Raw genomic sequence first — 22,599 nt, 5'->3', positions numbered from 1 at the left:
TTGTTTTAATCATCTGGACACAGTCAGCTTAGGATAGAGTTTTAACCAGCTCTGGTTCTTTAGCATTAGCTTACTAGCTAGATCGAATTAGCTAGCGACAATTCAGCTGACAAAATCCAACATAGTTAGATATTTAGCCTACTTTTGTTCACTTCTGTTTGAAATAAAGAACCCATAGCTTCAAAAGTCACCAGGAATTTTGAGTGATTCATCGCTGTTATCACCGTAAACTGCTTATGTGCTGTGCGAGAACGGAAGGCTTGACAGGCTTAGCGGGGTTTAGCGAACAGTCAATTAAATGGCAAGATATTGAGCAATTGGTGACTCAGGAAGGAATATTTAACTTCTGTTCTACTTTCCCAGTTCAGGACACATCAATGGAGCTCACCTCTAAGTGAATATCTGATTATGTGTGGAGGAAAAAGTCAGGAAACGGCACGCAGGCCATAGAAAGTGCGAATTCAACCTCCACTCCTACCTCCCCTTTTGCCGGCCATAAAACGCAATGTAATAGGATTCCTAAGCTTTTCCAGTGACTGCTTCCACTATCACACAGACATTTAAGTGCACTAATCCATGACAAATTGTCTCATCTGATCCATGACAAATCGTCTGAGGGGCCGATAGAGTGGAGGAGATGGAGGGAGGGAGAGGCTGGGGGGGAGGGGGCAAGACGATGGAGGGTTGGGCTGGGGGGGGGCAGGCACGGAGAAAGGAGAAAGAGCTGTTCGGCACCTGAATGATCAGGCAGTTATTGCCGAGTTTTTCAGAAAGGTTGCTTTCATTACCTCGAAGGGCACGCTGTGTGATAGAAAGTGAGATCACATGGCTCTCTACCTAAACCCACAGTTTTCAAAGCAATTATAATCCCATGTGGAGATAGATTATAGGATTTTACTTCCTTTGTTTGCAGGATTTGCAGATGTCCATGTTCAAGAAATTAATGTTTCTAATTAAATCTCTGTCGTATAGAATTTTTGATTTCAATCACACAGTAGTTTGATAAGGCTCTTAAAGAGGTGTTTTACATGATATATACACACAAGTGAATATTTAATCAAAGGAAATAGCAAAGATGAAAACACGCCTAGTGCAACCACATAAAAGGCTATTCCACAATCCTGGACTGTAATGATTCGGATGTGTTAAAACAAAACTGATTAAGTCATCATCCATTCAAGTGACTGTAATTTAATTACATTTTCTTTTACCATCAATTCTCACAGTAATTAGTCTCCACAGTGTAATGGGGGTGTAAATAAAGCTGATTTAATGGCAAAACAAAAACACAGAAAGCCTATAGCTGTTCCACAGTGTAGTATGGATGGATGTGTCGTTCATTAAAGCTCTTACACCTCCACAGAAGAGGCGAAGCAGCGAGATTAGCACTTTGAAGATGACTGCGTAAAAAGATGTGCATGTTCACTTTTGCGTTTCAACGCTGAGCTATTTGTTATGAGGAGTCGGAGAACTGTATGGAAATGAGTTCCGAGTTGAAAACGCTGTGTGCATTCAGTTTGTGAGCCCGGGAAGCTAATTTCTTCACATTCCCAAACACTGCCAGAAAAATCACCAATCTTCTGAAGCAGCCATCCGTTCGGCAATGGAAATAAGGGGAAAGAAATCAATTTATACTGTGTGTATGTATGGCATCCAGATTTCTACCTCATCCTCATTTACCGAAAGACAGCCAACCTAAATCAGGCTCAATGTTTATTTCAACACCCTGTATCTTGGCAGATTTTCCTGTTTCTAAAGAACCTTGACCCTTAGATCTGAAGTTCAAAAATCTAAATAAATAGACACATAAAGCTGAAGTTGAGGACTACAGTATTTCGACAGGTTGTTTTCCTTATAAAGTGGAAGATGCATTTCATTACCAAACACATCCTCGCTGATGAGCTCTCGTTTGACCGTATGATGCATCTTGGCTAATCAAAGTAATTACAATACTAGTTTTCTTCCTCCTCAAAGCGTTTATTTCTTTTACAACGAGGGAGCATTATGGCACATTGAACAATGAGCTCATTAAAATCCCTTCTTATCATTTGGGATGAAATTACACAAGTCATTTCAAATCAGTGGCTGAAAATATAGCAGCAGCACTGCCGCTGCGCTCGCTCTTAGCCTTTTCCATGACTCTCCATGTACATGCAAAAACCAGTGGCTGCCACTCACAGTTGAATCATTTAATTTCAGCCTTTGTTTATTTGATTATGATATATATATATATGTTTAAATGAACAGTGAATGCTTTACTTAATAAGGGATTTAAGAGTATGCGAAGTACAGTTCTGTGATTATAGTGCACATATACACTGTACTGCCTTGTCATCATGGCTGCCAAAAAGAAAAGGTCAAACAAAACGTCAGCAACAGACTGCTATCAAAGAGTAACGTTAGAGAGTGGAGTTTAGAGAGTGTTAGTTTTACAGCTGCACCTGCAACAGAAATCATGTTCTTCCATTAGATCTGAGACTCTCTTAAACTACCCTGTCAGAGTCATAATGAAACAAAGCAGCAGCTAAAGTGTTGTTATATTCAGACTGCCCCTCCAGGGTATTGATACATTATAAACATGGCTATATGCAGCTGAGCAAGGGTAGACAAAATACAGTACCTGCTGAGTGTGTCAACACTGTGCTACACTGAGTATAGTCAACACATTAGGGAGCGCTTTCAATTTCAACACCAAATCTACAGCAACTTCGGCAATGCACTGACAATGTAAATCGGTTACACTTTCACTGACTGGTGATGGAGTCCAATACAATGTGCTGTCAACAGTGGCCTGGTTTGTGCAGCGGCAGTCTTGGCAGTGAGCACTTCTGCTCGCTGTGTTGGCAGGTGGAGAGAGTGCAGAACCGGGCTTGTGTGTGTGTGTGTGTGTGTGTGATTGTGTGTGTGTGTGTGTGTGTGTGTGTGTGTGTGTGTGTGTGTGTGTGTGTGTGTGTGTGTAATGTCACATTCAGCTCATCTGTCAATGTAGTGGATTATTTCTTGAGAGACCAGAATTGGCTGCCCGGAATCAGGCCGCCATCAATCTTCAGCCGCACCAGCAGGACGCAGGGGAGGCTGTGTGACGCCGAGGCTCATGGGAAGGAGAGAGGCGGTGCTTCCTCGGCAGGTGACGAAGCAGTCAGGCAACTCGTTACTCAATCTCCGCCTCGGCGGTGACTATGGCGATTTGTCACGGAAACGTTTGCAAAAAATAAATAAATGCGATCTTGAAACTATAACTCAGCAGTCGCTTTTTTTTCTCCTTTTTTTTGGTATGCACCGCCAGCTCACTGTTGCAGAAGGCCGATTTGAGCAGATTTGTCAAACATGCTGGAGGATTACATCTGTAACTAGCTCAACATGACCTTCACCTCCTCCTCAGATATCAGCACAGCCCCTTCTCTGTGTATCTCCGTCTATGTGGGATGGTTGGTGAGTATTGGTACCACTCAGTCGCTCAGACTGTCAGCAGGGCTTCATGCCAATTTCAGCAAAAATATATGTTTTCTTACAAAGAATACCGACCCCCCTATTTCACTTAAAAACTTGGATGAAGACTGCTCAGAAGACAATGCAGTTGCAAAGCAGAAAAACAGCTTTGCCTATCTTGTCATCAAGCAATAAAAAAGATAATGAATCAATAATCTCAGCAAATGGAAGGCATGTGCGAATCTAAGATAAAACGCTATTTCTATTAATCTGTTTATCTGCACAGACATTTTGAATCTTGTATTTCTCATGCTTCATTAATAAAACCATTTTACAACTTGATTTTCTGTATGTCAGAGAGTATATCACACATCTTTTCATCATCCTTTAGAAACACAGAAACATTATTTGATTACGAAAAAACAGCAAAGCATGAAAGCCAAGATTTCTTTTCTTTTTTCCCCCGCTACGTCCTACATAGCCATATCTATTTATATCTGAGGGTTCTGGCCTCAATGAAACCAGAGAGCTTCTCAAATTATAAAATCAATTCTAATTCAAATATTCATCATAGCATTTCAATTCTGAGAGAGCAGTTCTGGTTAGATCGGTTAACGCCACTCCACGGCTGAGTAAGATTGATGTCAACTTAATCCTCTTAAAAAAAACATGATATACTGTGAATTGTACAGTTACTGAGCAGCAGAGAGAGAGAGAGAGAGAAAAAAATAAACAGTGTTCTCTTCGAGCGCCCAGTTGTGATAGACCATTATCCCTGGGAAGCCTGCTGATTAGGACAGTAAAATATGTTAACATATCCTCAGCTTTTGATTGCCAGCACCAATTATGGCTGTCATCCATCACAGTTTGTATCGTTTTATAAGTTTTCTGGAGAGTACTCGTCTTAAAATAACACCTTTAACAGACCTTCTGTCTCACGGGGCCTTTCACACGGAAACCGGCAACGGTGCCACTGCGCTCTGAAAACCGTTATTTCCAATTGCTTGCACGGTGCCGCGACGGCATTTCGTTACGTCGAGCAAAGCGTGGGCCCAAAGTTCAATCTGATTGGTGCAGCACACAGAATTTGCGCTGCGCTCGCCCCTGGGTTCAGTGCGCATGTATGAAAGGCCCTTCAGCTGGAATGCTGGTATACTTTATTACATCTGTCTTTTGATTAGATCTTGGGGACATTATTGTTGGCTAACAACGTAAAGGAAATCTGAGACTTTGAAAGATCAAATCAACAGTGTGTGTGTTTATCAACCATCTGCAGCGTGCATCTTCTCAGACATGATGTGTCCTGAACACAGCTCCAGCATCCCCGGAGGGCCCATGAAAACAACGCACCATAACGGCTCCAGTGAGAAAATGGTGTGAGCATGTGTATGACCGTTGTGAGTTGAACGTGTGTGAGTTGATTTGTCTGATAGGACTCCTTCCAGAGAACCCTCAGCCATAACTATCTTTGGCCTGGATGACTCTCCTAGATCTGCGTCGGGGGTGGTGGGTCTTATTTTTTCCCCCCTCTCTTTCCCTTTGGGAACTCTGCATTATTCAAAAGACACTTACTGAACCTTGCACTTCCTTGTACATCTTTGGCACCAAGCTCGACTTGCCAACCAGTCCAAAAAAACAACTGAAAAACTGGAAGCCAGCCTTTAAAAATTCATCGGGAGCTCTCTGTCGCTCATCCCTCACCCTCTTGTTCCAATTATCGGAACCGGGATACTTTGAGAACTTTCTATCTATCATAGCCGGGATTTTACTGTGTCAGCGGTTCCGAAGCAAAAGTAAGCCAATTCTCCGACATGCTGCTTAAAGTCACCAATGTTCAACACAGTTTTTTTTTTCTCTTGCTGTGCTTCAAAATTACAGTCTTTTTTGCTTGTCAATGCGACACACACACACACACACACACACACAAAAGGGATGCAAGCAGAAGATAGCATCAATGTTTAACAGCCGCTTGGCTTCTGGAGAGATCCCCACTCTGAACGACGGTTCAGCTTGGGAGTCACACTCATTGTTAGAAGCTTAAAGAAAGCCTATGCTTTGCTCAAGAAAACCTTTGCCTTCTCCGTAACACTCCAACACCATAAGCAATGCTGGTAAGCTTTTCCATAATAAGAGAATTAGATCCGCCTTGGCGTCTACCCTCCGATTTTGCCCCTACGGTGCAGAAGGCGTCAGGCTTAATTGCCAAACGCTTCTAGTGCAAGAGAGGGAAACATAATTGTCATTTCCATCTAAGCCACAGTGATCAAAGCTCCCCTGACTACCAGCACAGTAATAGGGATTTTTGCTCATAGCTTGTCCTACTCGTAACAGTCTGCCTGCAAGATTCAGGGTGTAGTAGTCGAGAATTCTTCGCTGCCAACACAAATCACCTCCCTACCGACAAACTGTCTGAGCATGTCTGAAGATGCTCTTTGTCTTAGAGGGTTTCCACGTTCAGATTAAAACAGAAATGTGCAGCTCAGCCTCACAACCCAAGTCTTGACAATCTACATATTTCTTCCTTAAATGGATCAAGTGTGTACGAGTCGATCGGTAGAGTGTGACTAAATACATGTATGTAACATGCAATTACAAGCACACTTAGTGGAGAATCATGGGGGTGAATCCTCATGATACAGTACAGTACGGTGGCAAATCCTTCTGACATACTGCAGCAGTCTCTTTGCTTTTAAAACAGCCAAAGCGGAGAAACGCTGTCCCATCGAGAGGGCAACGTCTCGCACTGTAGCGCTGTGCTCTGAAGCCGAAATCTGACAAAGAGGTGCACGTACCCAGGGTGAGAATGTCGGTGCGACCGGGCCGGGCCACATGGTGCTGCTGGATGGTCTGGTAGAGTGTGGCCTGGCACAACAGCAGCAAGCCGAGGCTAATCCACATGGCCAACAACCAGGACATGGTGAGGCCGAGTCTGCATGGCGGCACACGGCGGGAGAGAAACAACAGGAAAAAAAACGGTATTACAGCGTGTCTCCATACATGCATATTTACAAGGCACACACACATCATGTTTACTTTAATGTGCCAAACAAAAGAAACAATATAGTATGCTGATAAATCTTCTGATACAACCTGTTTGTTATGTTTAAACAAATATCAATACTGGTAAGATTTATTTAAAGGGATGTGCAAAGGTGTTTTCTTACAATAACACTATAAATGAAAAGAAAAAGAGAAGGCAGAGGCTTTACAAAAAATTAAAGAAAACCTGCGGAAAAAAAGTAAGTTAATCTTGTCAATATCTGTCAGTATACCACACAAAAGATATATGATGAAATGCAGAAGAAGGGAAAGAGCTTTTGTCAGACTATAATAGGTGTATAATGATCTATGTCACTCCTTTAACAATACAGTTCCATTAACAGCAACAACAACAGCAAGAGCAACATTAAAGCCTTAAATATCCTTAAGGTTCATAAAAGATTGCATTTCCAAGCACAAACAGCCCCTTATGCAGACATGTTCAGCGACTGCCTGATGGCTGGTGAGGTCCAGCATATGGAGACACGCCTTAGCCCTCATTGAATAACGAGGCTCTCCTCCTTTCCAGGTGTTGAATGCTGGTATACATGCGCTCATCTCCATTTAGAACCCCGCAGTGGGAAATTGAAAAGCGTCATTCCACCTCGTAGAAACCAAAATGTGGCTTTGTGTGTTGAGTAATCCCTGGACTGATCAGTCAGTCTTGATTTGACTATATTTCACCCAAGTCACTCGCTGTATCACCGAGATATCACAGGCACTGGCTGTATGTGTCCTTTTTCACTGAGGTGGTGACTTTCTGAGTGAATCAGATGCTCTAATGTGACAGTGTGAATCTGACACTCCTTTAATGCTTGATTCTGCCATATCTCAATACACGGGAGAATATAAAGCAGACTCTGAGCCCCAGGGAGTCTCTTCAATATGAACTTCAAACCATGGAAATTTCACATTTCAATAAGGACTCTGTATAGACAGACGTGTTTCAAATGTCTGAAGAATGAAAGCGGGCCTGATCCGCTACGTTGTTTCCACAAAAGCACCAAAGCCACACGCTTGCTTGCTTGCTTTGCTCCAACTAGACCACTTTGTGTTTTGATGTGCATCAGAGATTAAAGCCATTAGGCTACTAAAACGCTCTGTGCCCTCAGTGTCATTGAGACTGCTTAATATTTCGTGAAAATTAAGCATATAATTATGAACAGCACATTGTAAATCCCCACCCCTGCCCTAAATCCACCATAATCCGCGGTTTTGTGGAAATGTGAACAGCTCCCATGGAAGTATTTTCCTCTTCTTCTTTTTTTTTTTTAACCACACAGTATTTCTGTTCACCGAGCTGGCTTCATATTCATAAGCGTCGTTGCGGCTGCATGGTTAGCTGCATATCGCATAGAGACTCCGAGCTTCACCCCCGGTTATCGGAAGGCATTCTTGCTGAAAATAAAAACGTGGTTCTTACCAGCAGCGACTTTCAGACTTTAAATGACAAGGAACAAGGAACAAGCATGGGCATCATTTTAAAGCAACTTCAGAGGGAGAGAAAGCAGCTGTGGAGAAAACAGAACCCGACTCTTCTCTAATCGCTGCTGCAGCCTCGTTTCCACAGAGCACGAGAGCGTTTAAATAAACAGCCGTCTTGTTTTCCTTTGCTCGCAATTTAGTAGTGTCGCGTAAAAAGAACAACAAAAAAAACCAAGGGAGGACAGCTCCTCTGTATGCATGTGTTAAACCCAGCGCGAGATAGAGAATGCGGTCAAGGAGTACAAACAGCAGACACACACCTGCAGGCGCCAACCCACGGATGCACCTGCGTGAAACATTGATTTAATAAAATTAGACCTGTTTTTGTCTCTTGCAGCTCACACTTCACTCACAACTTCAGTGCTGACTCCCAGAAACGCATGTGTCTGATCGTCATGCAGCAGGAGGCGACCACTCAGGATGATCGAGGTGTCACAACATTACTCATGGTTGCCATCTTATAGCTGAACTTTTTTTTTTGCGAGCCTATAAAATGCAATGCACCCATAGTATGTCTTTCAGCACGTTTCAGTGTTGCCACGGCGTTTGTTTCAAATAGATTTAAACCTTGTGAAACGTCAAACACAACGCTGTTTAATGACATACAGGGTGTTTTGTGGTGAAAGCTGTTTTTCCTGTTTTTCTAGACGCACACAGTCTCCCAATCAAGTCGTATCATCCTCACTCAACTCGGACACATTTCTCTGTCTCTCTAAGATAGTTTTCAGCAACCCCACCCCACCCGCCCCGGCCCCAAAACACCGGAGGTATTCCTCGAAAGTCCCACACCCTTACCTGAGCAGTATGTTCAGAAGGAAAGGAGCTCAGTCAGAATCACTGCCTGCCTGCCCAGCAGACTCACTCCTCTGTCTTAAATCCATCCATATTGTGAAGCCAGGGATTCCCTCCTGAAATTCCAGCACCAGAGAAGCGGAACAGCGGCGCAAAAGGGGCAAATATTCTGTTTCTCCACCCCACCCCCCCTAACTCTCTCTCTCTCTCTCAGTATTCTCTCCTGTAGACCCCCGCTGCTCAGTTCCTTTTGAAATCCTTGGCAACACAGTCACCAACAGCAAAAAACACCCGGGGGTCTGTGTCACAAACTGCCCAGGATTTGAGGCGATGGGAGGCTGATCAGGTCACTGCTGTATCGGCCACATGCGCGCAAAATCTCCTGTCCTCTCCTTCCTCCAGTCCGTGTCTCTTCTGCGTCTGTAGAAACTCCTTTTGTTGTGATGACAGGGGGCTAATTTACCTCCTTTCACTTGTCAGCTCCTTCTCACGCGTGCAGTGGAAGGCTCCAGTGGAATGACTGCTCTGTCCGCTCTTGGCTGCCTCCCCCCATTGAGAAGCTGTGCTGATAGTGTGAGCCTCAGTCCTCTCTCCAACGCACTAAGTAGAGAGTCTGTGTCAGGGAGGCAGAGCGAGTGTGTGAGTGAGCGTGTGTGTGTGTATTACAATGTAGCCCAGCTAGAAAGAGAGAGAGAGAGAGAGAGAGAGAGAGAGAGAGAGAGAGAGAGAGAGAGAGAGAGTCAGATCACATGTCTTAAAGCAAGACTGCCCACTTCTGCATCAAGACTTCATCAGCAATTGAAGAATGCTTTATTAACCCACCCCTCTTTACATCCCAGCCTTTTATTTTACCCCACAACGTCAGGAGACACGCGAGTATAGCCTTCAGCTCGCTTGTGAATGTGTCTGAGCGTATCCATCTGCGCATGTATGTGTGCGAGTTGGAGAGAGTGTGCAGGGAGGGTGACTGAATGTGCCTCTTTTAGACATCGCCCGCCAGCGTTTGAGTGCTGAGAGTGAAACATGCTCCAAGCGCAGCACTTTTAATAGAAGGCAGAGTGCCTCATCAGAGCGCCACGATCACCATATTAACTATTACGAGCTGGCTCTTCTTACCTGTTGTTGTGGTGATGAGCAAGGATTTTTCATCTTTTTTTTTTGCAGCCTGCCCTTCTTTTGGATGCTTTCCCCATCACCGAAAACAAAGTTGCATTGGCAGCGACAGCCTGATGGAGCATGTGAGCATCTTTCCGTCACATGCTCGCAAACTGAACCCGAGCGGCATCCATTGTCTTCTCGTGTGGGTGCACGCACGTGTGTGTGTTTCATTGTCTTCTGTGTGGGTGTACGCCAGTGTGTGTTTCCACCGTGCCTGAGCCATGCAGGCAGGTGAAAGCGACCGGTCTTTGCCTGTGTGGAGTATGTTTTCCTCCAACACATTACCTTCCATTTAGAGGAGCTCCTCTTTAAGTCATTATACTGTTAACCAGAGATTTACAGTATATGCCAATCCCACGCACCTGCCACGGCTGACTCACTCACAGTCTGACATTTCACAGAAAATGAACCTTATGCTACTCATGGCAATACACAGCTGAGGGGCTCAATAAGCTGGCAGACAGTGAGGATAGTGTTGGTGCTGTGGGGGAGTACAGACAGATGAACCTGATGATGAATATCTGTGAAAACTTTGTCTCAGAGCTGTAGCTGCGCCCTGATTTCGTTGCATGCTGTGGTTTGTGTATCGTCCACGTGCGACTCAGAGAGCCACAGTGCAACATTATCAGCTTCCTGGTTGCTGGCATGCAGTTATCTACAGTAGGCAGAGTTTTTGAGATGGTTAATAAGCCCTTAATTGCTGTGTCACTGTGCAGACGCCACATGCTGCTGATGCTATCACCTGTGCTCGTTCTTTATGCGCCATAGGATTTGACAGCCAGATGTGCACGGACCCACAGAGTTACAATCTGCGGGGGAGAAAGAGGCTGAATGTAGAGAAACACAGTGACGACGGAGGAGGAGATGTAGAAAACATGGTTTACGAATAAGAGCGGTTGTTATTCCCCTTTTAAACCATGTGTTGATTTGTCTTTGCCTTTGGACTGCGTCCTTTGTGCTCACATAGTTCTGTAATAATCTATTGCGAATGCTGTTTCGAATAGCGAAGCTGCCATCTGGATGTCTGTTGGGTTAAAGCACGCCACACGTTAAGTGACCAGATTCACATTAAGCGGGAACTGCAGAGTAATTACCGCATTGATTAGTGCGTCAACGCTGTCAAGCTATATTGGCACAGAATGCCTTGATTACCAACAAATAGGGTTATTTGTGTTTGTGCATAGTTGTTGATGTTTCCTTTTGTAAGGAGCATTAATACATTCACGCTTGAATTTCATTTTGTCTTCAGAGCTTAATGTCTCTAAGATCTGTCCCATTGGACTGAGATGAAGGTTTGAAATGAAACAGGCCTCGCACAAATGCCTCGGAGGAGAACTTACAATTGAAGGCATCCAATTACTAATTGTTCCTTTCAGCAACGTGCAGCACCAACACAAGTCTCCCATTTGTATCTTAATTTTGTCCGTTTGTTGATTTGTTGAGGTCTCCTGTTTTTCATTCTGACACAGTGTGAGCTGTGTTGGGAGGATGGATTGGGACAACACAATTTCACAGTAATTCTGGATTGTTGTTTGTGGTCCCGCTCTTTCCTGTCTCCCTTCTCAGGGGCTTCCATCATTTCCAAACAGCTGTCGCTGCGGCCCATGCCAAGACATAACCACGACCGACCAATCACTGGCCAACTCTGTGTTTGGATCTGGGCAGCCCTGTTAAACAGCAGGGTTTGCCAATATCGCTTTTTCGCTCTCCGTCTTTCTTTCCCATTCTATCGTTCTCTTTCTTTCCCTTTCTCCCTCTGGCTAATACAATTCTTCCTTCCAGTGTGGCCAACGAGCATCAATATGCACCTGCTAGCAGTACCAAAATACCATTTAAAATCCACTCCCCCAGCTGCTCTCTGCTTTCCTTTTAAAAAATGAGCCCTTGTCCACTATTATTCCGACATATGTCTCAACGTTTCTCACTGGAGTGAACCAAGCATTTCTTCATCTGATGAGGGGAATTGTTGTGTTAGTAAACCTACTCTCCATAGACACTCGCTGCATAAAACATTCTATCAGAGAAAGAAGGTAGAGTGACACAGGGAGGCAGAAAGGGGAGGTGGGGAGGGGGGGGGGGGGGGGGGGGGTGGAAATAGTGAGAAAGAGAGAAAGATTAAGGCAGGGAGAGAAAATTCATTTGGATGAAGTATGCAGCGGCAACTCTTGCTCAGTGGTGGATGGTAAAGAGAAGACGATGATTAATGAAACTAAGGAGCCTGATATGTAGAAATAATTTATTTCACATTTATCAGAGCATTCTTTTTCCTGCTTTTGCTCACAGGTGTTCATTACTGAGGGGACCCGGCTTTGAGGATATTGTCGATTTGTAATGTTAAGTGTGAGAGGTAGGGTTAGTGGATGTACAGTTCTCCACACAGAAACCTTTTAGGCTTTACCTTCAGCCTACTGTCAGCAGATCCTGAGAGAATACTACATGTCAGTGCGAACTCTATGAGGAAAACACAGACGGAAATTGTTATTTCATAGCCATAAATCTAAATGATTTTTTGCTGTCGCCTTCCTAATTACTTTCTCATTTTCATCAAGAGGCAAATTCAAGTCGGTTAGTCACTGACACACTTCACTCTTCTTTAATTGGGCCATTTTTATTTCACTGGTGTTGATGTTTATAATCAGAAGCAAAAGTAGAAGTATCGTGACATTACACCACTCCATAAAGTCTTAAGGATGAGGTTGGGTTCGATGTTTTGGCAAACTATGTGTGCGTCTGTGGTAAATCACTTCTACACAGCTGCGTCTTATCATCCCATTAGTGTGTGTGTGTGTGTGTGTGTGTGTGTGTGTGTGTGTGGTCCTAGTCTGACAGATTCTGTATGTTGTCTTGGCATTGGAGCCGTAGTCATGTTTTGCCTCTGCCTGTTGTTATGACCTGCTTGCTTGTTATAGCCCTTTCGATTTGTTTGCTTGTCCTGACAGCCTTCCCGCTGCCAACCATGAGCCTGCCTCTCAACAAGGTAAGGACTATTTTTTACCATGGGTGCTCTTGTCTCTTGACTCTTCTTTTTTTTCGTTTCTAGCTCTGTGATCAGCTGTTTAAGTGTCAGCTTAAACATGAACCCCTGTTTTGGAAATTCCAACAGTATGAATGCTTCAGGCCTCAGTGATGTCAATCTGTGTTTCCCATAAATTACCTAACTGTGGCGGCCCGCAAAAGTCTATTTTGTACAACCACAGTTTCATAATGAACCGAGCATCTCTTAAAACTCAACGGGTCAGTCTCTGCGGCGGTGCGCAGCGATCGGCTCTAATTTGGCTCGGAAACCCAAACCACAAACTTTTCCTAAGACTAATCAAGTAGTTCTGTAGCCTCAGCCTTACCATGTAGTTTTGTTGCGTAAATAACAGTAACAACTAAGTAAATCTACGTTGGAAGTTTATTTTGAAAAGAGACTGTATGCATGTTAGGAGCAGAAAGTGTATGTTTCCTGGGAACACAGAGGTTTATTTTGAAAAGACACGCATGTGTTATGCATGTAACGTGTGAAAACCGACACACCGTCCCTGACACGTCCAAATCTGATGCTAGAGGAGTACCTAGAGCATCATAGTTCGCAGCGGTATTTTACAAGTTGGGAGTGAGAATGTGTTGAGGAACATACTGTGAGGAACCAGGACTACAGGGACAAAACACAACCAAATCATTTGCAAACAAAAGAATTCCAGTCTGGTTTGAACTCATTCATTTTGTGTGTTTGAACATAAAGCACATTGTAGGCCTATGTCATTGTATAAAGTGCTTTACAGATTATATAAATTATTGTTACTAAATTGGCTTTGACCTTTTACATCATTTAATTATTCTAGCCTCTTTGCACTCAATTGGTATTGGAATTTCTTTAAATGTAAAATGTTTTGTATGGAAAATGACGTTATAAAAGAGTTGTTGGTGTCTCTCTCCCAAAAATCCAACAAAATATTACTCGTCACATATTCAATTATATACTCTAGGTGGCAGTGAAAATAAGTTGTGGCTTTTTTTGTGTTTGAAGTAGGTCAGAAATTCTGTACTGGTAATGCGCTGGGACTCACCGGGTCTCAGCGGGGGACGTTTCCTCTCCCTTGTCAGTTCAGGATGGAGGAGTAATTGAGCGCTAGACGACTCTACTGCTGGAGATGATGGCTGCCATGGAAATTTCCCCTCACAGACCAATAAAAATGTTCTCCTTCTTACTGTAATTGGACCGGGGACAGTGGGGTTGGGTTCTGGCCCAGGGAGACCACCTGTGGAAATGCTTTGCTCAATACACTACTATTAAACTGATGAGACAGGGGACTCACTGAGAGAGAAAAACGGTGATAAAGAGAGTAACGCTGATGAGAACAACGTGACAAAAAATAAAAACTACACCTGATGCTTTTCATTTTTCAAATTGGAAAAGTATCACATATGTAACTACTCAAGGCTTCTTCCGAATGACACCTGTCAATTTCAGTTGGACGCTGAGTCTGTGAGCCTCTTTGGAGAATTCTCTGTACGTTGTTGCCATATACTGTACACTGTCTGTCTGATGTGTGGTGCTGGTCAGGTATACAGTGGGTTTACCAGAGCTTTTCCAATGAATTCAGTGGCCCGCTGTGTCTGGAAATGATGCTGATGAGAGGCGTGAAAGTGAACATTCAAGCTTTCTTATTTAGCAATTACCTAAACCTTTGTAGAGCCGAGGGGATCTACAAAGTTGTGTGCTGATTATCTGTGGCTCTATCACTTAAAGTTGCCCTTTTATACATAGTAATTCATTACATTGTTAATACTAGTGCAGGACCCATTGGTTTGGAGTGAGCTGATTTGCTTGGCGGCAACGCCCTCAACGCTTGTTGACTCAAGGGAAGTGAAGAAGAGTTTGATTGTAACATGACTATGTACGGCATCCAGCAGCAAAAGTCAACTGCAGTCAATGAGCCGCGGCCTGTTTGTTTCGTTTTATTCATTACTAATGAAGAGTCCCATCTCCAAATTACACCAAATTTGACACAGCACTCCATTGGGTCCCCAGCAACATACCCACCAAGTGTGAAGTAAAGTGGATGAACGGTTCTCAAGCTATGCAAAGGACACTCAGACAGACCGACAGACATTCCATTATTGTTATAAGAATAATGATCAGTGCAGCTTTAAAGCAACACAATTTGTCACTGTGCCTGTGTTTGAAAACACTCACTACACATTACATTGTTGACTATTTAGTGAGTTGGCTATTTTTTTAGTGTAGATCATTTTTACATCCTATATCGTGAACTCCATGTATCCCACAATGCATTGTGAAAAGTAGTGTACATTGGTCAATAATGTACGCGCGATTCAGACAAAGAATAATATTTCTGTGAGTAGCAGAGCAGCGCATCACAACGCAAACAGCCACAAAGCACTTTGTATTTATTTAAATAGGAAACAACACTTACTGTCCCCACATTCACAACGGTAAGCCATACTGCTTTACCTATGCTTACCTGTACCTAGAATAAAAGACCTTGACACATATACGCTGCATCACTGCTGACCAGCGGGAACATAAATTCATTCAGAGCATTTCGCGAAGAGGCAACTCAACAACAAAGCTTCCAATATTATCACAAAAAATGCATGTCTGTATTTATTATGGATGTTCTACTGAATTACATTAATCTTCCACATTTTAATTGTGCAACAGCAATTGCGTTCTCTACATAGAACTCCCTGGATAGTAAGTAGGGAGTAGTGAGTGAGGGAATGACTCCCTGTGTCTTTATTTCTGTCTGCCATTTTTATTGGGACCTGCATTTGGAATTGGAGAAGCGAAAGAAAAACAGACATGACAGGTGATGAGTTTACAGTCACTGGGATGTTTTCTCAACCGACTCTTACTGCATACATCTGGAAGCAGTGCAGTAGAACAGGTTTGATCCCAGGGTGACCTGTACAAAAGGGCATGATCCCTTTGAGCCAGACTCACTCTTCACTCAGGTCATCTTAAAAGACGGATTCAATTCCCTGCACAAACAGTTATAGAATGTGCGGCGGAATAGATGAAGGTAAAAGTAAGAGAGAGAGTTAGAGATGGAGGATAGAGAGAAGCTGGAGGCAGATAAGGTGGAACAGGTAAGGCATTCACTCTCTATCCCCATTCAAACATTCATATGGCTTCTCTCTTCTGCTGCATTCATGCTGCACAGCCAATTCCGGGGCGATAAGCCAGCGGTATGCTTCTCAAGGTAAGAGAGTGAATAGAGCAGTACAATCTTTGGCCGATGCTGAGGAGGGACCGATTCTACACGCTGACCTTCCTCACACCAGCTTTACTTCAGTGGGGGAGGAGGGTTTCATGAAGGGATTATTCCGCTTGCTCACCTTTGACCTGTCTGGCAGCCTTCCATAACGGCTCAAGCCGCCTGTCCATCACTCAAAGAGAAGCAGAAAGAGAGGGTAGATAAGAGAGGAGATGGGTTCAACCTGTGGGAAGGGATTAAACCCTCTGTTCCTTTGCTGTGGAGAGACGGGGAGTTGTCAGCCACCAGCCGCCATATGCACCGGTGGCTCAGCGGGTCACGGTAATATGGAGGAACTGAAGTGACCTTCTACGTCAGCCATGAGACAAGGGTGTTCAGCATTTTCCCTTTGCTGACAGTCATGATTTGTCAGATGTGGTGGCGAAGCCCTGAGGAAAAATTCAGCCGAATGCCAAACAACTGAGAGTTCCACCCACAAAGGATTACATTTTCCAATACGATTTACTGGAGTTGGAGAGGGACTTATAGCTCTTCATTGAGAGGTGCGAGGGATGACTCAGCCTTATAGAGCACACATCTGTTAGTGACTCACCAAATCTAGATGATAACAAGTGCAATTGAATCCAGGACAGGACCAGAAGAGCATGCAACATGTTCTCTCATCCTTTCAAATCCCAACAGGAAATATAAATCATGAATGAAAAAACATCTCTAGCATCGTGTGTGATAGATGAATCATTGTGTGTTCCATCACAAGTGCATTTTGCTGTGATAGGAGCAGGGTTGTTGTCCTGAATGTTTTGAACTCTTAAGGGCCCCAGCTGGCCGTGACAGACAGTGGATGTTTTGGATGACGGCGAGCCAGTGAGCTGTAACAACTCACTCCAGCAAAACAAAATCTCCTGCAAGTCTCAAAGGAAAGCTCTGTGAAGGAGGCATCCAATTCCACCTTCCTTTCAGCAATCGTCCGCCAGGCACGCAGGAATGAAAGGAGCAGGATTGAGAGGGCAAGAAAGCAAAGAAGATTGAGACATACAGAGGGGCGATGCGGTGCGGGGGGGGGTGTAGGCAAAAATGAATGCATGAAGTAGCGTAGGTGGGAAGCAGAGAGAGAGAAAGAAAGGTGGGGAGACTACAGGCGATTTATTTATTTTTTTACCCCCTCCTCTCCACACTCGCTCCCTTTCTCCCCTCTAGCGATGTATTGGTTATTTACTGCGGCCTCTCTCCGCTCCCGGTGGAATGGGAGGGAAATGGGCTCTTACCTGGGTTTCCATACATCACCCCTCCCGACACTGATGCTTGTAGTTTTGGAATGCCTACATCTGATGTTTCTTTTTTTAAAATCAATTATTTACAGAGCATCTAAAGAGTCTTGCAATTCATCACAGCTAATTGCAGCGCATCGCCCTCGTCATCGATCATAGCAGCACCATCTTGTTCTTTTTCAACTTTGTTGTAGATGGCGGGGGGGGGGGGGGGGGGGGGGAGCAGTGAATGTTTCTGACAGTGTGAGCTGTGAACTGGTAGAAAGAGTGCTGAGTAGTGTTTGCCAAAGGACAGAAAACACCCCTGCATGTCATGAGGTAAAGCTTTGTGTCTTGTGTCTTCTGTATTATGTAGCGCTGTAGGCTTGTGAAGAACTCTTTGAAAATCATAAGGAATCTGAGCGCACCAGTAACCCACAGGATAAATTCAGTTGTCACGCAGCGTGGACATGAGTTTTATATTTATATTTTATTCTGCAGTCTGTGTTTATCATCTGGCATCTGTTTGTTAATGTATGGTAGTATCACTATATCTAACACACACACTCGCAAACGAGCACACATCTCTCGGGATCTCGAAACCGACACGGAAACATTCCTGTTAATATTTAGTCAAGACAAGAACCACACACGGGCACATATCTCCACCATGTGAGGTAGCATTTAGCTAGAGCCAAACGTTACACCAGCGTGCGCACACGCACATGCACACGCTCACAAAGAGGGTTTTAAAAGAAAGGATGAACAAGTGTACAAACATTGTTTTCTTCTTAAAATAAACTGCTCCTCGAGTGCACAGGTCTCGCCTTGATCTCATCTCTTATCGACTCCCGAATTTGCCCCACGTTTGCTCCTAAAAATGGAGTAGAAAAAGAATGCCTCGCGATCACCTCAACTTCTTCACACCAAAAGCGAAGCGCGTCCAATTAGCATGAACATGTTTCACCTCAGTTTTGCGCCGCCTGGAGTGAATTTGCAGTGTGTTCGCTCCTACCCGTCTCGCTTCACCGACTTTTATATGCAATTGTGTCATACCTAAAATCTGTTTTTTCGCTTTTTGCCAGAACACACCTTCAGGGAGGAGGCCATGATCTTTCAGCAACCTCATCCAAATAGCTTAAATTGCCTGAACTTATCGCAACCTTAACCACCGTCAGATCAGAAAACCCTTTCGGTACAGAGTGATGACTTGTTGGAAACAAAGGTAGCTGGAATCCAACAGAGTTTCAGTCTCATGGTATTTGTCTAAGACGGCCCAGCATGCATATTCATTGTGTCTTCTGTCCTGAGTACCGTGTGGCAAAAAACTAATGAGCCTCATGACGAAGTCCCTCTATTTGGAAGGGAGGCTGGGTGCACCTGTACCCCACAGGGCAGATTAAGTTTTCACCCGGTGTGGAAATATGTTTAATTTTCTCCTCATTGTTTCTGCCCCTCAGCAAGAGCTTTCCCAGTCTGATTGCTTTTACATGAAGCTAATTAAATATGATTGCATTATGAGGCAATCCAATAAATACATTAACCTTTACAAATCAAAACATGTCATCTCCTCCTAGCTGTTGCCGTTTCCCTAAAAATGGTTGGATTAAACAAAAACATAATTATCCTCATCCTTTCATTTTGACTGCGCTGTCCGTTGTTTATTGAGCCAGTGTACCTGCTTCTCCTGCTACTTGAATGGAAATAATAGAAATGCACATGTAAAATATTCAGTTTATCTCATTATTATTAGAGAGGGAGGATGCTTTATTATCTGAAATGCCAGACTCTGCGTGCAGCACAAACACTCAAAAATGCATCCAGGACAAGTCCATGTTTTCTTAATAGCTCGCTTTACTATGACTTGATGAATTTAGCATGCACACGACCTTCTCTGCGCTCGTTATTTTATTCAACCTGGACGAAGTTCATGTCGATATCTTCCGAACGGATCGAGACGGGTCTGACAGGGAAGCGGGAGGTGGGGCTAATATATAAAAGGATGTAAGGAGAGGAAATGGGAAGTAAGAGCGAGGTGAATGATGGCGAGATGATCACAGGGAACGAGGTGAAGACAGCGGCAAAAGATGTGGCAGCATGCGGGGAGGGAGAGAGCGGTCTGATTGACAATTTGCATCCTCTTCAGAGGGTATCAGGGGACATGATTGAATCCAGTCAGGCTGAACCCATTAGGGGAGCGCTGCTGTCGGAGGCCGAGCAGAAAGCCATTCACCGGCACCCGGTCCCTGCTCTTCGGCGGTCTCCATTTATATTCATGCCAGGGCTGAGTTATTGAGGAAGAAGAGGGAGAGAAAGAGGGACTCGTGCAGCCATCCGTTCGCTATTTGTGAGCCGTGGAGTCCATACCCGCCGCCAAGATCGCTCACTTAACCTGGGTGCGGCTGATCCCATTTGCTTGTGATTTTCATGGGTCAATATGTTTAGAAATTGGATTCAAATTGCAGACATGTAACTTCTCAAATCACTTAAAAGCACTGTGGGGGGGGGGGGGGGGGGGGGGAATGCAAAGGTCCTTTGCATGTTAATCAGTTTGTCGCGTCTCTTCTCATTAGCCTGCCTTGACAGTGTTGCCATAACTGAAACCTATCTGGAGCACTTTCTTGGGACACGGCCACGTGAAAGATCTCGGTTGAGCTGAGGCAATCGTTTTGCAGAAGGTTTCTCTTTGTACTTCTCAGTAGATCCCTGGGCGTGATGAGAGCAGCGGAGATACAACACACTTGGGGGTGTGATAAGCCGCAGTGGCCGAGGGCTGCCGGGAACAGTTCCTGACAGCCGCCCCACCCCTCTTGTCTCCGCTCACCTCAGCCAGACAGCTGATCCGGAGGAGCCTGGGAGTTTGACTAGGTGACAAAGGAGGTGGAGTGCGCTGCGGAGAGTCTTCCACATGTCGCCATTTATCTCAAAAACACAGCACACACGCCCAAAGCTACGGCACTGCAGCACAGCCTTAGTTTGTACCAGCCGGCTGTCAAAGCGGAGTAGGTGGAACCACGCCGACAGACTTCTCGGTTCATCTCAAGAGTGAACATCAGGAGTTAGTAGAAAAGATTTCAACCTTTTTTTTTGATGGACCTTTTGTTATACTCGCCGGTTGTGCGTGACTCAGTAACTAAGTAGCAAAAGAGGAACACTGTGACATTTGACAACAGTTAAATTCATATTTTAGTCTGTACCTACGGAGCGGCGTCTCAGTTGGACGCCAAATTGCCTATTAGTCCGTTTTCATAGAAGCTGCCATGGCGCCACTAATCTATTTCTTTATACATTTGCTCCTTGCTTTGATGTAATTATCAAAGCACACATTTGATAAGCCCATTCAGAGCATTTTAAGAATGCAGCTGAAGCTCAAATAATATTCAAACTCATAAACATCCGAGGTCATTTGAAGGAGAGGTAATTACATGGTACCCTGGGGACTACTTTGGAGGGGACTGGCCATAGGGGCAAAGTGACTTTTCCTTTTTACTGTACACGTAGCAATACATCTGTTCCTAATGTGTCTGTCTGTTTTTAACTCTCTTCCTTGTCTCTCTCTCTCTCTCTCTCTCTCTCTCTCTCTCTCTCTCTCCGACTGTCTCTCGTTCCCCCTCTCCTGCCTCTCCCCGTGTCCCTGAGGTTTAAAATAATCACAGAGGGATCATGTTCGAGTGACGGATGTCCCAATTAGGAGGAGTTGGAGGGAGAGGGTCTTGAGAGTGGTACTCAAGTGACTGGTTCAAAGACAGTGCCAGGCCATAGTTTTTATTTAGGCAGGCTTAATGCAGGCTATTGACTTCTCAATGAGGACCAGGATTAGGTCAAATATACTTCACTCACTAATGCATGCCTAATGGTTCTGCTATAGATTAGCCATAAAAGTGGATGATCATAAATATTGCTGGATTCTAAAACATTTATGAGTGAAATCCAATGCCCTGCTTACAAAATTGTGAGTCACTAAGCGGCGGCGCTGGATCCAGACATATGCTTCATGTTAAAAAAAAGAAGAGGAGGGATATTTGGCAACTACATCAATTCCAGTTCCACTTTACAATATGCGTTATTGTTTTGGTTGGTTTGAAGTTCTACTCTGTGACTCATTCTCCAGCTGGCATACCCAGAGCAGAATAATGATAGAGGAGGCACGGCGCGTGTTTAGGCTTCCCAGAGCTGACATGTTCACGCTGGATTGCCATGGTTACTTCCTGCTCCCGTGTCACAGCTGCCGACAAGTGGCTGCGTCACCTGTCACAAGCTCATCTGTCACCTTTGACCCCCGGCGGAAATTTAAGCAAGGGACTGCGGGGCTCAATCTGTGAATTCTCAGACACTCGCACGCTGTCCATGCTGTATGATGTGCTTTCAGATTGAAAGCAAAAGTGAAAGCTACAATACATGGCAGGTCGCTGGCTGCTGGCGGGATTTACATTTTGTAACCACCTTGATGAAGGTTGAGGGTGCTCTCACACCTAACCGTCATCTGAGGCGGGGGAACTGAAGCTGTTATCTATGCTCTCTTCAAAGCCATTTTTCCTGGTTTCTGGTCTACCATTCGCCTCGATAGGTTTGGAGAATCCAACAAACCCTTTAAAAACACAAAAAAGTCACACATTAACACGAACAAACAAATCGATTGGGGCGTTGATAGAACAGCAAAACCCCGATTTCTGAGAAGTGAAATTACTATTTTTGTCAAAGGAGTCACGTGGATTTTAAAGAGAGCATAGATGAATATAACAGCTTCAGTTCCCCGTCGGAAAGGGCTGCCTGACGGACAGGTAAAGCGATGAAAATATCATAAATATAGCAAACACCTAAAACTGATAAGTATAGGCCTTTGTTTAGGTTACTAAAATACGTTTTGCTGCTTCCCCCTTCCATAGCAGTACAATACTTTTCTCCCGTGCCGGTACCCCCTACCCGCTTCTCCAAACTGTGGGTGTGACGAACACCATCTGCTGTAGGTAACACACTGACTATAGAACACATCCGAACTATCCTGCAGGAACTTTCCCTGTTGCATCAGAAAAGAAAAGTGTTTGGACCTTGTATCCTACTCCATATATCGTTGCAGTTCCCCAATAACACGTGAGGGAAACAAGTGAGACAACAACCACCCAGTAACGTTACTCCTGTAATATTACGGTACAAAATGCCTCTTCTTTTTTCACTTTTTACTATACACAAGGTCCAGTTGCGCTCTTGACTAATAATGCTCA

General features: G+C 44.3%; 1 protein-coding gene across 2 annotated transcripts in view; it reads right to left on the bottom strand.

The window, feature by feature from the left end:
• The window catches only part of tafa1b (TAFA chemokine like family member 1b), a gene marked incomplete at both ends in the record, with an annotated part of 94,373 nt that extends 88,028 nt beyond the window's left edge, over window positions 1-6,345 (bottom strand). For both annotated transcript variants that reach the window (XM_079183834.1, XM_079183835.1), the window contains one exon: window positions 6,222-6,345. In XM_079183834.1, coding sequence (XP_079039960.1) covers window positions 6,222-6,345 — 124 coding nt within the window. The remainder of the gene's footprint in view (window positions 1-6,221) is intronic.
• Between the last annotated feature and the right edge of the window lie 16,254 nt (window positions 6,346-22,599).

Source organism: Pholis gunnellus (genome assembly GCF_910591455.1).
Source record: "Pholis gunnellus genome assembly, chromosome: 3".
NCBI lineage: Eukaryota > Metazoa > Chordata > Actinopteri > Perciformes > Pholidae > Pholis > Pholis gunnellus.
This window is presented reverse-complemented; position numbering and strand designations above follow the sequence as displayed.